The sequence below is a fragment of the Phoca vitulina genome, unplaced genomic scaffold (assembly GCF_004348235.1).
Source record: "Phoca vitulina isolate PV1807 unplaced genomic scaffold, GSC_HSeal_1.0 scaffold619, whole genome shotgun sequence".
NCBI classification, from domain to species: Eukaryota; Metazoa; Chordata; class Mammalia; order Carnivora; family Phocidae; genus Phoca; species Phoca vitulina.
The window spans coordinates 1-16194 of record NW_022590306.1 but is presented as its reverse complement, the minus strand read 5'-3'; the positions used below and the strand labels follow the sequence as shown (position 1 = coordinate 16194).

Genomic DNA, 16194 nt, shown 5'->3' with positions numbered 1-16194 from the left:
AATTAATAAATGAATTTAGCGAGGTCACTGAATACAGGAATAAACAAAAATCAATTGTATTTCTGTATACTAGGTCTAGTAGTTTTTACAACTTCTTAGTTTGGGACAATTTTCGATTTACAGCCAGGTGGCAGAGAAGGTGCTGGTGTCCCCGTGCGTCCCTTCAGGTGAGCGTCTCATGGGACCATGGCACCTTTGTCAAAGCTGAGAAATTCCCGTTGGCACAACACCACTGGCTGAGCCACAGAGCGTAATAGGGTTTTTCCAGGTTTCCCCAGCTTTCACACGGATGTGTCTTTTCTGCCCCGGGACCCGGTCCAGGGTCCTCTGCGTTTGGTCGTCCTGCCTCCTTTGTCCCCTCTGGACCCTGGCAGTTTCTCACTCTTGTTCTTGACACTTTGAGGAGACTGTTGGGTGTTTTGTGGATGTCCCTCTCTTTGGGTTTGTCAGGTGCCTTCTCATGATTAGCCTGGTTATGGGTTTTTGGGAAGAAGATCTAGGAGTTCAAGCAGTGCCCGCCATCTCTCCACTTCCCCTCCCTGCCCTGCAGCTGGGCCCAGTCACTGGGTGCACCCCACCCTTCGGGGGGGCACCTGCGTGTGTTGTTTGGGATTCTCCTGTAATTCTTCCTGTTCAGTGGACTCGTGGGTGTTCTATTCCCAGGGTGCAGTCCCACGCTGTCGTGTTTAGGGGCTCAGATCGCCACAACTCTTTTCCCCTTTCCCTCTTGTCCTTTGTCCTTTTGACATCCCCCCCCCCCCCCGCGGGTCTTTGCTTTGTGATGCTACCAGATACCTCTGCTTTGTACATTCTCCACTAGAGAATCAACCCTTCTGCCATTTCTCCAAAAATCTCTGGTTCCTTTTTTTTGGAGAATGGTATCTGCAACCCAAGATCTGGATACGGGGTGTGCCTGATGCTACTGGGTGTCACTGTTTCCAGGCCACTGGTTCTCGGGGGAATAGTTTGCCCCCCAGGGTACATTGGGTGATGCCTGGAGACATTGGTTGTCACAACTTGGGGGTGCTGCTGGCATCGGGGGGGTAGAGACCAGAGGTGCTGGGAGCCCCCCCTGCAGTGCCCAGGGCCGCCCGCAGAGATGGTCCAACGAGAGCGAAGCCCCGCGCGGCCCTGTGGAGGGTGTGCCAGGAAGCGCATGTGTGTACCGACCCACATGTCCACACACACCTAGCCTCCCCACCAGCTCTTCCGCAGCTTCGTTCTCTGACAGCAGGAGGCCAGCAACCTTATCTACGACGTACTTATTGATGAGCCCTCGTGTGTAAGGAAAGTAGCTTTAGGATTGCTCATCTGGACTCTGGTGAGAAGTCTGTCCCCTGACTGGAGGGCAGTCCCTATGTGGTCTTGGGCCTCGCCCTTTCCCTTCAAACCACTGTTTCCCATGGTGACGTAGGTCAGCCCCCTAAAGGGGTGGGAGGTGGGTGAAGAGACAGGGCAGCCCCTCCCGCAGTGTGCCCCCGAGACCCCCCCCCCACATGTAGAGCAGGCTTCAGATAGTAATAGTGGCCATAGGAAGCGACCCCAGACTGCCCCTGTCTAAAGGGCCATCGTGGTCAGGGGCCAGCTGACGGGGTCCCCTTTCACAGGCCGGAAGCCCCTCTCAGAGCAGGGAGCGCAACCCCCCACAGCACGCAACGAACGGATCAGTGAGTTGTTTAGCACGGCATAGCCCAGCACTCTGAGCGGTGGCCAGGGCTGATGCTGTTTGGTTATGCTGCTGATTCTGTGGTCGGACCTGGCACCAGGGTGCAGGTGGGCTGATGGGTGCTCCCTCCTGACTGGGCACCACTTCCCAGGCCAGGGCCTGACTGCCCGGGGCTCCGCAGGCCTTCTCCAGAAGGCGGCTCGTGGGCTGGCTGGCCAGACATCCCTCTCTCCATCTCTGTTCAGCCCACCAGGGCTACCTTGGGCTTGCGCCAGCATGGTGCTCTTGGGGGTAGTCAAACCGCACATAGTGAGGGCTCCCCCCAGAGCCTCAGTACACTGAGCCAGCCTCCATCTGGTGCAGGAAGGGACTGCACAGGGTGGGTGGGTGGGGGACCCTGGGAAGCAGGGCTCGTTGTGGGGCCTAAGGGGCTGTCAGTTCACCTAAAGAAAAACCCATTGATTTGATTAGACCAGTGAAGTGGAGGGAGACCCTGGTCTTATGGCCTTTCTCAGAAGGAAGAGACAGCAGGGTTTAGTGATTTTAAGGTGGGTGAGGACGGAAATCACCCACCCACCCACAACGGGGACACCAGAACCACCTAACGGTGGCTGCTACTGTCCAGTGACTTTCCTCTTCTGGGACTCTCCTGCCACGCAGAGGGCTTCATCATTCATTACAGGGATGTTCCCAGATGATTCTGCCACAGAAAACATCAACCATTTATGTCCCTAAATTATTTGAACCCCTGGCCTTCCACCTCTCCTTTTGCAGTGCCCACCAATCCTAAGCTCTTCTGTCAGGACCCTTCGCAGTGGCAGCCTCAAGGAACACCCCTGCCTTGCCCTGGGGAAGGAGGGGCTGGCTGTCCTGCCCTGAGGCTCTGGGTGAGGTTGGTGGCCTGCTGCGGCGTGGGGCCTGCCACGTGGGACCTGGCTGAGGCTGGGCAGAGTCCATGGCAGAGTAGCTTTGGGGCTGTGCCGTGGTGGGGCCTTGGCGGCTCAGCAGTTTTGAGTGGTTTGCAGGTAAACGTTTCCTGCAGCAGTAGAAGGAGTCTGCTCGGTCCCAGGCCCGGGGGTTCCGGGGTTCGGTTCTGGTGGGCCCTGAATTAAGCGAATCGGCAGATCTGGCCCTTGTCCGTGCCGCCCAAGGACACGGCTGTGGCTAGGACTTCTTGTCCCCTTGTGCTCTCAGGAGCACCCCTGCAGTTGTCTCTGGCCACGAGGGAGCCCACCCTGACCCCCAAAGCAAGTGTCACTTTGGAGACAAACAAAATAAGGCCTATGGAAGCCGTCGTGGTAGAAATGATTTTATTTAGAAATCTGTGCCGGTGACATTCGAGCGACATGCCGACAGTCGTGCTTAAGCTGAAAGCCCGGTCACTTTCCCGTGAACAAATCGTTACGGCTGGAATGTGCGTTTGCGCCAGACGCTAACTCCGCTTCAGGCTCCGTGGCACCACCTTTGTGAGACTCAGAATCGGAGATCGGAGGCGTTTAGGCGAACATAACCCTCATACAGAAGCCGCCCCGCATCTGCGTGGCGGGAAGCACTGAGTCCCTCTTCTGTTCAGATGTCTGGGATGAGTTTATGTGGGAAACGCTTTCTACATTACAGACTCGGCATTTTATCACAAGTGACAGTTTTCCCAGAAATACTACTAGCTGGTTGTTCTAAAGAATCACTGATTCTGAAGCAAGAGGACCACCTCCGGTCCCCCAGCGATCTGCCACGTGAGAACGCCGGTGCCCAGGATGGTGCCAGGGGTCTGAGCTCCCTGTCGTGAGGGGTGCGACCGCACCTTCCTGGTCCCAGTACATCTGGCCGGGGGCGTCTTCCACCTGCTGAGCAAACGCCCAGCACCGGCTGTTTGGACACAGAGCCCCGGGGAAGCGCCTGGAACCATCCAGGCAGCACACGTCATCTCCTCCACGGCTCGGACAAAGCACTAGTGAAGGAAAGCGGCGGGAGCCGGGGCGGAGGTGTGCACGGCGCATGCATGGCTGCTGAGGCAGAGGGGCGCGGGCCCCAGGCCTGAGGCCCCCAGGCCACCAGGTGGGACTGGGGGATGCTCTCAGGGCCCCGAGGCCTTGAGTCTGCTCTGGAGCTGCTGTTTGTGACCTGTGTGCTTTGCTGGGAAGCAGAGCCTTGCAGGCCTCACTGGGAGCTGTTCTAAGTGGTGGGGGTTGGCAACGGCGGAGGGCACGCAGGGCCGCGGGCACTGGGGGCTGCAGCGTGGAGCTGTGAGGTGCTCACCAGCAGCAGGAGGCTGGGCCGGGACAGATCCCATCAGGCCTGCTGGGGCAAGGGCTGCAAAACTCGGGCACCCCCACATGGGCTGGAATGGGGGTGAGCTGAGCTGGGCCCCTAGAGGGGGTTCTGGAAGGAGGGGTCCGGGGAAGTGGGGAGCGTGGAGGGAAAGTCTGGGGTGTGAGGAGAGGTCTGAGGAGTGTGGGGGGAGGTTTGGGGGGGTCTGAGTGGAAGGGGGGAGGTCTGGGCATGGGAGTGTGGACCCAGGTTGGGGCTTGGGCCACTGGAAAGCCTCAGGGCCCCAGTGGAAGGTTTTGGAAACCCCTGGAACCTGTGGTTGGCATAGGGGTCAGAGGTCATTTTGGTCCTTGGTTGCTGGGCAGACATAAGCCAAACTCATGAAAACACTGCTCTGAGTCAGGGTGGGTGGGTGTGGGTTTTTGGGGGGCGGGATCCCTGGGGACCTGGGGGAGAGCGGTTTATCTCTAAGAAGTATAAATGGGTATGTGGCTCCTGGGGAGTTTACTTATTCTATTTCTGTTTTAATTTTTAAATATAGTTTTACACTAGCAGAAACACCCCGACCTCCACTGGAGCCTGTCCTCTCCGGCTTAGCCAGGCCCTGGAGCCTTCCCCTCCCGGTGCCCCCCGGCATGTACCCCGCCGCCCACGCTGAGCCCCGGGTCCCGCACCATGCTGTTGGGCTCCCTAGTCTACAGCGGCAGGTGCGCGTTGCTGGGACCTTCTGGGCCTGGGACAGCAAGCGGTGCCTCCTTTCTACCCAGGTCTGTCCTTGCTTTGGAATCCCCACCACACCCGCCGTCCCCGTTACTGAAACGTGGCCTTCATTCTCCGTAACTTGTCCTGGATCTTCCGGGAGTGCTTTTCGCTGGTGATCTGGTGGAAGGAGGCCCTGTTGTCCGCCGCTAAAATGGAAATGTCGGCCCCGCTGAAGCGTGCGATTCTTTGCTTGAGGTAGGACTGCAGCTTGGGGTCGGGCGCGAACGTGTAGGGGTTCTCCTGGAATGCACGCACCTGGCTCACCACCTTGGCTATGTTTCTGTGGATGGGGGAGACGTGACCTGTTAGTCTGCATGAGCCTGTGCTTGTGAATTCCCAGCGCATCCCGGGAAGTGTGTAACCCAAACCTCTCCCAGTACAAACTCTGGGGTGAGTTTTCTGTATTTATTCACAAGGCCCAACCTCATTTCAGTACTCAGGCCTGTCTGCCCACCCGCACTCCCATCCATCCCTCTGCTCATGCCTCTGTCCGTCGGTCCATCCAGCCACTCTTCAGTCCATAAACATGTGCTGAAAATCTGTGCTGGGCCTGGTTGGTGCTAAGGGTTCCGACATGAATACACCCCAGTGTCAGCCCCTGAGCGCCCACGGAGGAGGTAGAGGAGATAGACAGACGCAGGGTCACTTAAGGGTGTACTCAGGGGTCACTGGGCACATGTTTCTCCCCAGCTCTGTGTTCAGGGACATCATGATCCCGGCTCAAGAGCCACCATCACAAAAGTATTTACCCCCTGGGCATTGGCCAACGCTGTGCACCGGGACTCACTTCCCTGGAGAGCGGGAAGTTAACTGTGACCACACACCCCTGGGTGTCATCCAAGAAAACGGGGACCACGAAGCAGAAGTCAGTAATTCCGCCTGGGGAAGGCCGTGGACTTCACAGACATTCTCATCCTGATTGTGGATGAAGAGACAGCACCTCCAGAATGAAGGACTGCACTTTGGTCATTAAAAGACGAGCATGCGGGGCGCCCCGGTGGCTCAGTCGGTTATGCGTCCGACTCTTGATTTGGGCTCAGGTCATGATCTCCAGGTCCTGAGATCGAGCCCCACGTGGGGGCTCTGTGCTGGGCATGGAGCCTGCTTGGGATTCTCTCTCTCCCTCTGCACCCCGCCCCCCCGCCGCCCATCTCTCTCCCTCAAATAAATAAAGACAAACATGCATATACATCCAGACCTAAAACAGAGTGAAGAAGAGTCATCATCAGGCCTCCGCCCACGCTCCTTCGGGACTGTGGCCTTCCCTCTTAATTGTTAGTTTCCGTTTTGCTGACACGGACCAGTGTGCACTGTGGTACCTCTTAAGTAACTTTTTAAGTTGGTGACCAGAAGGAGGTTGGAACCACTGGGCTGCAGGTCCCCTGGGCTGTGCCTGCTGAGATCTGCCCTTGACCCTAAGGGGTGTGCAGCTGGACTGTGGCCTGACGAGCCTCACCCGTCTGCACATGTGGGTGATGCAGAGGGGGGAAGGAGAACAGGTGGGTCCAAGGCTATGGGGGTGCAGGCCTCTGGAGAAGGGCTGGCCCAGGCCTGTGAGATATGGGGGGGCATCTCCGATGAGGCCTGGAGCCCCCAGGGGAGGAGGGGTGGAGGCAGCTTGCGGCTTCCGAGGCAGAGATGAGCGTGGCCCTCTTTGTCTGGGGTCACCAAGGTGGTTTTCACAAGCAGCCCCCAGTCTGCCCCTCCCAGGTGTGCCGGGCCCCCAGGGGTGCTGGGCAGGGGAACCGTGGCACCACCGGAGCAGGCTGAGGACTGGCCACGGGTGCTGTGCAGACAGCGCTAGGGCGAGGGGCCCATGGGTCGCTGGGAGCATAGCCCCTCACCTGAGCTTGCTCCACCTGTGGGCCCCATTGGTCATGGTGAAGCCCCCTGTCTCCAGCTGCTGGATGTGCATGGCCAGGAGGCGGGCTGAGGGCAGCGTGGGCTGGGCCCGGAAGCGCCGTCCTTCCATCAGACACAGGCTGTCGCTCTTCAGGAAGACCTGGGGGCCCAGCCAGGGGTGTGGGGAGGGGGAGACGGATGAGAGGTCAGTCCAGGGCACTCAGCTCAGCCAGTCTGGGTTGGTGCTAGTAACCCCCCCCCCCCGCCCCCAGCAAGGGGGCTACACAGCACTGATTTACACCCGATCCTCACTGTGCCTCGGATGATTGGATCGGGGTCAAAAGTCTGGATGTCTGAAGCCTGCAGACGCCAAGGGAACGCGGACACACCCATCGGAAAGCTACACACTTCCTGCCACCAGAAATGGCAAACTTGTTTCCTAACTGACTCTCTCTGGGCTCCACAAAATAGCCGGGTGACCCAGCTGCCCCAAGGAGGCCAAGACCCAGGCTGCCCGGCTTCAGGGACCTGTTTCTGGTGTCGACTGAGGACACACGCCAGCCCTCCCGCCCCACAGAGAGCTGTTTGGGGCAGGAGCTGTGGGCCCTCGGCGGCAGTCTGCTCCCAGGGCCTCCTCCAGGGAAATGCCCAGCCTTCCAGTGTTTCCTCATGTATGATCTCAGGAGGCTGCAAGGAGGCCAGTGGGTCCCTAAGCTCAGTGTGGTCCTCTGGGCACCTGTACCCGGCGCACTGGCCGTGCCCTGTGGGGAGATGGGCAAGACTGGGCAGCTCTAGGTGGGGGTGTGGGTGGCTGTGTGGTCTGGGGGCCGCGAGGCAGGCTCTGCCTGGTGAGCCCCCCAGAGAGGTGCAGAGCATGTCTGCAGGGGACGCCCCAGGTGGACACAAGCTTCCAGAAGCTCATGCACAGCACCAGTACCTCGACGGCCTTCAGCTCTTCCATGACCTCCGCTATCTTCGCGGGTAAAATTCTCCAGGCCTGAAATAAAAGCACAGGTGAGCCCCCTGCGGCCGCGGTGCCCACATGCCCGCCCGTGGCCAGTGGCTCTCCAGGGTGACTCACAGGGGACTGCCTCACGGCCAGGTGCTCCAGGCCTCCCAGAATCTGCATGGCTGTCGCGAAGTTCCTCTGCTCGTAGCAAGATTTCGCAATCAGCAAAAATTTGGACAGCAAATTCACCTGCAACTGAAACCAGAGAAGGACATACTCAGGGTCCTCTGATTTAAGAAAAGCTGGTAGAGAGCCTCTGGGGACCCGTCACAGTAACCCAGCGCCAGGCACCGGGGCAGCGAGGGCCCCACCACCTGTGTGGGAAGCAGGTGGTGAGTGGGCTCCGGTCTGGGGGGCAGTGGCCGTGACGGGGCAGGAGGACAGGCATGACTTGAAAACACAAAACAGAAAGGCAAGTGCCCCATAAGCATAAAGATGTGAAAAGAAGTCAACCTCACTCCTCAAAAGCAAAGTCACTCCCAAGACAAACCTCTGCTCTAGGAGCAGGACAAATGGGGGAGGGGGCCCAGCTTCAGGACCGGAAGGCGCCCGGCTGGGGAGGAGGGAGCCCATACCTCTAGTGGCCGTCGCGAAACAAACAGGCAGCTTCTCATTTTCTGCAGGGCGGAGTCTACTGCTCCCCCCGGTTTCAGAGCCTGACAGGTGGGGGTGGGGTGGGTTTGGTTCCACGGGTCAGCAAATTCGACAGGAACACCCCACGGGGTTCTCATTCCTAACGGGGCACACCCTTTCAGAGCTGCCTCACCCTATGAACTGTCACCCGGGCCGGGGCCACCCTTCAGGTGGGGACAGTGCCTGTGGGTCCCAACCACGTGCCTCTGCATTGGGCTTGACCTTGTCTGTGCAGATTCCGATGCTCTCAAGGGTCACGCAGATGGAAGCTCATTCACCCTGGTGGCCTCCCATTGTCCAGCTGCGTGCCTCTTAAAAGAGCTTGAAAAACATTTACTCGCTTATACTTTTGAAGTTGACATCCCAATTTTTTCTTCATATATTTAAACAGATTCAAAATATGTACTTTCCAGCACTTTCAGATAAAACTGTTCCATCGCATTTTTGTTTTTTTAAAAAAATGTTTGTGGTAAAAAATGCGTAATATAAAATCTACTCTTGAACCGTTTTTAAGATAGCTCAGTAGTGTTAACTACACTCCCCTGCTTGGGTCACAGCCTAGAACTCTGTTTTGTGAAACTGAAACTGCAAGCATCAGACCCCTGCTCCCCATCCCTCGCCCCCAGCCCCTGGCGCCCGGCCTTCTACTTTCTGGCTGTGTGATTTCCACCACTGCAGGGGCCTCCTAGAGTGGAATCACGCAGTATTTGTCTTTCTGTGACTGGCTGGTTTCCCTGAGCGTAATGTCCTTTAGGTTCATCCACGCTGTAGCCTGTATCGGGACTTGATTCCTTTTTAAGGCTGAATGACATTCCAGAGTACAGACAGACCACATCTTGTTTATCCATTTATCTGTGGGTGGACATTTGGGTTGCTGCTTTCTTTTCGCTGCTGTGTCCTATCACTTGAAAGACTATCTGATTAAACTGAAATCCAGTTTTGCCTTCAAATCCACCATAATTCATCTAAAAAAAAAAGTCAGCAAGCTTTTCTTTAAGGTGGCAAGCTTCACACTGTTTCTTTTTCTTCTTCACCTGTCTTTCCATTCTGTGCCCCCAAGGGTCATCTGCACGACTGCACGGTTACCACCAAGGACAGTTAATGACTGCCCATTGTATTCTCTGGCTCAAAATCGAATTTTAGCCATTTTCTTGACCACAGTTTCTCTGGATTGTTCTGATATTACAGTAAGTAACACACAATGTGTGAAACGATGTATCATCAGAATGTGACAAACACCTTTGTCCAAGGTCCACGTGCAGTTTCATTAGAAACACGGCTCCCACTCTTTCTCCCGTTGGTTCCTGCATGTGGGTGTATTGCTCATTTGAATAATTCTGTCCTTTGCTTGCAGGGATGTGGGAGCCCTTTCACGACAATGGAAGGAGTTCTGCCCCGGTGACACCATGAGCCCTTCCAAGCTGGGTGCCAACAACTGGGTGTGCATCTGTCCATCTGTTCCGTTGTGCTGACCACGCAGGCCTGTAAACGTGTCGTGCCTCTCTGTGTTGACCCTCTGGGCAGGGAACCTGCAGACTCAGGACGCAGAGCCCATCTTCTCTCTTGGGCTGGATGGGGGCCTGTCCTCCCTCTTTTTGGGGGCTCAGGTGTAGGAATACTCCTGGGAAGCTGAGGTCCGTGCAGTGACTATTGACTGTCCTTGGTCGGTTCTCCTTGGAAGTCCTTGTGAAGCCCAACCACACAAGCCCCTGTTTGAAGACCCTGATTTAGGGAAGCCACATCTTGATGTCACTCATGATATCTGTAATGTTGTGGATTAGAACAAAGTGGGTAAAGCCCAGGCTCCCTGTTCCCACATCCTGGCAGAAATGAGGATGGGTCAGTCTGTTGGCTAACAAATCCCTAAAACTTGAAAATTCCCCCCCAAGGGGGAAAAAGTAGAAAACTCTGCATGTGTTAATGGGCCTTGGGTTGCCCTGTGGGTTTGGGGTGAGCAGAAACATGGGGGAACCTTAGAAAGACAAATTGCACAGGCTGTTAATGCAGGAATAGACTTATCTTCACTTTGCTGTCTGACGAGGAGGTGGTGGCCTCTGCGGGCTCTGGGGCAGCTGGGGCACAACAATGGTGTCCTCCCACCCCTGAGCGCCCCCTGTGAGGCTCTGCCCAGGGGCAGCGGTAGAGGGGGTCATGCTTGAGGAGACCTGTTATTTGGGCCAGAGTTTGCTTTAAGGGAGCGGCCGCCTGGGGAGTGGGGGTCTCCCCATGGGAAGGGGCTGTGTTACACGGGAGGAGCCCTCGTGGCCCCGACCGTCATTCCTCTGCGTGCCAGTGTGGCCACTTCATGTGGGCAGGACTCCAGTGACGCTCCCTCCCACTGCTGGCCTCAGGCGGCAAGAAACTGGAGGCCTTGGCAATAGGGTGTTGACTGGGTGGAGGTGCAGATGCGCTAGGGACTGGGGGGCTCTGTCCTCCCTCAACCCTCCTGAGTGGGTGGGAACCTGGAGGGAGGCGCTGGCTTTGAGGCAGGTGACTGTCCTTGGCCTGCCCAGTACCTGCCGGAAGCAGGAGAGTGAGTTCAGGCTGAGATACCCATGGTCCAGGCCAAGAGAGGCCCGAGAACAGCAAGAGCTTGACCTTGACTGCTCTTCTGACCTGGGTTTCGTTTATTCCACAGACTGGCTGAGAACGCACACTGTGCCGCCCGCAGGGGATGTGACAGTGATGGGGAATGTGACTAAGTTGGTTCCCACTCTCGGAGCGCTCAGGTTAGTGGGACACTTCCGAGTCACAGTTCCCAGCCCCGGGCCTGGCTCAGGCAGGAGTGCGGAGGGCGCCCCCTAGGGGAGCACTCTGAACCCTGAGTGTGAGCGTGAGAGTGTATGAGGGGCTGTGTGTGAGCAGGACGGTGTGAGTGTGGGAGAGAGAGGGCGTGTGTGTGACAGGGAGCGTGTGTCAGGGAATCTGTGAGAAGATCTAGGTGGGCAACAGGGACTATTTAGGAGGGTTTCTGTGTGTCAGAGAGATTATGTATGTAAAAGCAATAGTGTGTGTGAGTGAGAGGGAGTGTGTGAGTGTAAGAGGGAGCACGTGTGTGAATGTGACGGGGTATGTGTGTGAGAGGGTGTGTGCGAGTGTGAGGAGGGTATGGGTGTGAGGGAATGTGTGAGAGGGTGTGTGTGAGTGTGAGGAGGGTATGGGTACAAGGGAGTGTGAGGAAGTGTGTGAGTGTGAGGAGGTGTGTGTGCGGGATTTGTGAGAGGGAGTGTGTGTGTGAATGTGACGGGGTATGTGTGTGAGAGGGAGTGTGTGTGTGAATGTGAGGGGGTATGTGTGTGAGAGGGAGTGTGTGTGTGAATGTGAGGGGGTATGTGTGTGAGAGGGAGTGTGTGAGTGTGAGGAGGGTATGGGTGTGAGGGAGTGTGAGGAAGTGTGTGTGAGGGGGTATGTGTGTGAGGGGGTGTATTTGTGTAAGACTGTGCATGTATCAGTGTATGCACACGTGTGAGACTGTGTGCACACACGTAGGTGTGACAGTTCCATGGAGGAGAGGCTTGTCATGGTGATCAGAGCCAGTGTGCATTTGCAACAGAGTGAAGAGCCATGTCAGGCTGGGGGTGTGACAGGCGCACGCTGGAGAGCTGGATGGTGTCTGACGTCACCACCGCCAAAAGCTGTGACACTACTTTTACGCTTTGCCTGGGGTTGAGTCTGTGGATTCCCTGCACTTGGGAGAACATTCGACTGGGGTTCCACAGGAAGCAGCACGTGTCCACGCAGCTCTACCCCAAGCCCTTCTCTGAGACGGGCGCTGCCGAGGCACCGACCTTGGAGGTGTGGCTGGTCACAATTTCAGCTGCCACCCAGGTGCTGACGTCATCTGCACTTCTCAAAAGCTGTAATAGGTACTTGTCCTGCACGTAATTGGGCAGAAATAAGCTGCAGGTTTTGGCGGACAGAGACTCGGAGGAGCTGGCTCTGGAAGAGACACAGGTGCACGTCACAGCGAGGCCGTGCGGAGGTGGCCCTGCCCAGCCCTGGGGCTGCAGGGGGCTCTCCAGATCCACGTGGGGCCGGCAGGATGGGCTCTGCGGAGAGGGGAGGGCCTGGCTCCGAGGCCGTTCATGACCCCAGCAGCTCCCTTTGGCCACTAGTGTCCACGAGGCACTCAGGTGAAGCCCCCAAGACCCTGCCACCAGCCATCTGTCCCAGGACTCTGGGGTGACACCCCACAGGTGAACACTCACTTGGGGATGGCCACACTTTTGTCCATGACGCCCAGGGCCCGTGAGTTTAAGAAGTGGACGGGATGGCACTTTTGAAATAACTCCTGTCGGAGACAAGGACACAGATGTTCAGTCCTTTCCCAGGGCCGTGTGGACAAGGCAGCATCTCCGGGGGATTCTCCACCTGCCCAGCCGTGATGACCGCAGGTAGGATGACCGGAGTCACCATCACTACTGTCGCCTGCCAAGTGACACAGGACCCAGGATGGTGGGGGGGCGGGTCGCAGGGTGGGATGCCTGGGAAAGGGACACCTGGGGGCGGGGCTCCGGTGGGAGCCGAGGCGCCAGGACGGAGGAGGCCGGCAGGGCGCCCCCTAGCGCTTGCGAGGCGGGAGTGTCCGGGACGGGGCTGCAGGGGCGGCGGCAGTGGTCGGTGTGCCGCCAGAGCCGTTCCGACGCGGTCCCCGCCCGCCCCCTGCCTGTGCGTGTGGCCCCAGTCACGGCCCTCCCCGTGTCCCTCCAGCAAACAGCAGAGCACCGGAGCGTCCCTCCCCGTGACGCCCTGCAGGTGCGCTGCGTGCGGCCCGTCACCTGTTGCAGAAGCGTTAGCTGGCTGAAGAGCTGGTGGGTGCTGTACTCGGTCAGGAAGTAGGGGCCCTTCTCGCTGGCCTTGGCGTAGGGGCCGTAGAAGTCCTCGAAGCAGCAGGGCTTGGGCAGGGCGGACGCGATGGTGTACTGGCGCTCCTTGTGGTGTGGCAGCGCCAGCCCGCTGCCCCGGGACAGCCTCCAGGGGAAGCTCTGCGGGGCGAGGTCAGGCTGTGCTAAAGGGGCCGCCAGGACAGCCGGTCCTTCCGGTGGGCAGCCTGGCGGGGTGCGGCAGGGGGAGGACCGGGCTGGCTCCGGGCCCGGGACCCTTCAGCCTGGCTCAGCTAGAGCCACAGAACAAATCCCTCCCGCCTGGGGCCTTGTTGGCTCAAGGACACTGTCCTGGTCATTTCAGCAGGTCCCCATGGACACAGCCACTGAGGTTTGGGGCCGTCCCCATATATCACGGACAGGTCCCTTCAGACCCGGCCCCCATCCCAGGCCACTTCCTGACGATGGTGTCTCTCACCCAGACCTCTGGCCGGAGGGCCAGGAATGTTAGGTCGTCTGAGGAGCTGGCCTGGGCTCCCCGGCTGTCCTGTCCTGGAGCAGGGTGGGCAGGAGGTGCCAGCCTCACAGCGCTGGTGCCCAGGACTGGCAACGTGGGGAGCACGTGTGTATGTGCAGGTGTGTGTGCCAGGACGTGTGTTCACGTGTGTGCACGCACTCTGTGTTCTCTGGGCTGGGCTCAGGGAGCCGCGCTGCCCGCCCCAGGAGGCCCTCCCCTGGGAAAGGCCCCCACCTTCCGGGAGACGCCGTCTTCTGAGAGCCTCTTACAGAGGGCATTGAGAGGTCTGGCGTCCTCCTCGGCTTCCTTGGGGTCCTCCAGGTCTGTGCCACGTGAGGTGCCCTCGGCCCGCCGGTCAGTGCCCACCTCCAGGAGGCCCAGCAGGTGCTCCGCTGAGCCGTCCAGTGGCAGGATCTGGGCAGAAGCACAAGGCAGTCGCTTGCCACCCAGACGAGGGTGGTGGCTCTCACCCCGCGTGCTGCCCGCGGAGGGGCAGGGGCTGCTCAGGTGCTCTGCCTGGTCACCTTGGAAGAGATGAAGTCCTCCAGCCTGCCCAGGAGCCCGGCGTTCCGAGTGAAGTCCACGGCATAGCAGTCTTCCAGCCAGGCCTGCAGCAGGCAGAAGCTTCGCTTGTAGATCTTGGTGAAGGTCGAGGTGGGGTCCTGGTGGGCCCTGCAGGCAGAGGGGAGGAGCCCTAAGCCGTGCAGGGTCCCCTGCTGCCCAACGCCGCACTGGGGCAGACGGCTGCCTGTGGGCACCCCGCCAAGCAAGGGGGCGTCAGTGGGGTCTGAGCGTGGCTCTGTCTTCGAGGGCTATTTCAGCCCTACCCTCCTGTCTCAGGGGACGGGAGAGACAGCCAGTAGCTGCCCAGTGGGGCCCCGGGCTCAGTGACCGGGACCGGAGCCTGCTGCCTCTCCTCCACCCTTGCCCGGCGCCCGGTCCCGGAGCACCTGTCACCCCCTGCAGCCAGGGCCCGGGACGCCGGGGGTCTGGGAGGCGGCGTGCAGGCGCTCCATAGGAGGTGGGGTGGGAGCCTGGCTCCACAGATGGAGGTCTCTCCTGTGAGTCCCTGCCCCCAGGGAGGGAGTGCACGGGGAGTCTGGCCGTGATGCCAGGCCGGCTCAGAGAACAGGCCAGAGCACGTCCATCTAGCTTCTCCACTGACCCCAGCCCTTGGCTGCCCGTGTGTTGCAGAGGAAGGCTGAGGGCTGGCAGGACCCTCGTCCCCCCGGCTGCCCTCCTCCAGCTGACAGGCTTGGCACTCACCCGTCTTCCTACCCGCCCCTACCCCCACCCTTCCCTTCCCCCATCCTCACCACCCCCATAAGCATCAGTGGCCTCTCTGGCCGCTCCCCCCGCCCCCCCCGGCACAGCTGGCTCCCTTCTCTGGGGCCCCGTGTCCCCTGTCCTTGCTCTTCCTTCTCCCACCAGGCTCTGCCCTCATCCTTGTCAGGGTCACCAGGGACCCCCTCGCCCTTCAGAGTCACTAACGAGGTGCCACGGGGTCCACCCTGTGGCTGGGTCACCCCTTGTGGGGTGCTGGGCCCGTGGCCGCACCTGGACAGGGTGCTGTTGATGCGGTCCAGGAGGAAGTGCAGGAAGTCCTGGGGCGTGCAGAAGTACCGGAAGGTGTAGAGGAATTGCTGTACGTACCCCTCCAGGAAGGCGTCACTGGGGCCAAGAGGAGGCAGTCAGAGCACAGGGACGGCTGCCACGCGTCCTCCAGCCCTGCTGGCCCGGGGCCAGGCCCCACGCCCGAGCAGCCAGTCCTGGGGGCCCTGGCAGGCCTCTCCTCCCACCAGACCTTACCTGTGCTGCAGGTAAGTGGGGGAGGCCCGGCTCCCCGCAGCCTTCCTTAGCAGTTCTGGGGTAAATGTGTGAAAGAGAGAGCGTGTGAATGTGCATGAGCGTGAAGGCGTGTGAGTTCTGTGTGTGTGAGCGTGTACACACATGCCCTTGCAGGAGGATGGCGGACAAGAGAACCACCTGGAGAAGTAAAAGGTGCATGTGGAGGGTTGGTAACATCAGGGACTCCCAACCATATCGGGTGGGAGGATCTTCTTTGCCACTGATATTCAAGGTCCCCTCACTACTTCTAGAACCTACTCAGAAAACTCCTATGCGCAGACAGCGACTCCAGCCCCCAAACTGGAACTCACTGCATTAGAAATGAGCGTGGCAATTTGTGCCCCAAAGTTCTCAGTTTCTTCACGGCAAAACCAGGTAGTTGAGGGAACGAGGGTCCTTCTGCTTCACCCAGCGTCCCCCACCCTCAGGGATGCCCCAGGGAGCCCCAGGTCAGGCGACACCATGCAGGTCAGTGACTGAGTCCCGGAAACAAGAAAGGTGCGTGGGTCCTGGCAAGCTGCCTCCCCAGCCACTGGGAGGTGCTTCAGAGTGGAGACATGATGTCTGAAGAATGAGGGTGGCCAGCCACCCAGTCACCCTGGGGCTTCTGTGGGCTGGGGACGCTGTGGCCGGGGTCAGGCCCAGCCTGTGAAGATAAACCACGTGAGTGAAGGCTCTCCCCTTGTTGGAGGTGCTGTGCACAAACACACAGCGCACAATGCAAGAGCCCTCAACACACACACACACACCCATGCACACATGCACACACCCCACTCACACCCCCCATGCACACATGCACACACCCCGCTCACCCCCCACATGCACA

At 59.0% G+C, this 16194-nt stretch overlaps 1 protein-coding gene across 1 annotated transcript; it reads right to left on the bottom strand.

The window, feature by feature from the left end:
- Positions 1–2962: 2962 nt before the first annotated feature.
- On the bottom strand, positions 2963–16125 carry LOC116629330 (kinase non-catalytic C-lobe domain-containing protein 1-like). The gene is made up of 10 exons (XM_032399629.1): positions 15078–16125; positions 14045–14192; positions 13755–13934; positions 12959–13165; positions 12389–12471; positions 11969–12119; positions 7620–7742; positions 7476–7535; positions 6541–6698; positions 2963–4976 (listed from the first exon to the last, which is right to left on the bottom strand). Exons 5-10 carry the CDS (start codon positions 12412–12414, stop codon positions 4745–4747), a joined length of 750 nt encoding a protein of 249 aa, XP_032255520.1. The 5' UTR covers positions 12415–12471; positions 12959–13165; positions 13755–13934; positions 14045–14192; positions 15078–16125; the 3' UTR covers positions 2963–4744.
- Between the last annotated feature and the right edge of the window lie 69 nt (positions 16126–16194).

Bases quoted from the DNA above. Each gene is read 5' to 3' on its own strand.
- LOC116629330 (XM_032399629.1), bottom strand. From the start codon at position 12,414: ATGGACAAAAGTGTGGCCATCCCCAA. The intron at 7,743-11,968 runs GTCGGTGCCTCG...CTCTGGTTTCAG, and splicing joins TGACCAGCCACACCTCCAAG to TTGCAGGTGAATTTGCTGTC. The intron at 6,699-7,475 runs GTACTGGTGCTG...CTGGGCCCCCAG, and splicing joins AAGAGCTGAAGGCCGTCGAG to GTCTTCCTGAAGAGCGACAG.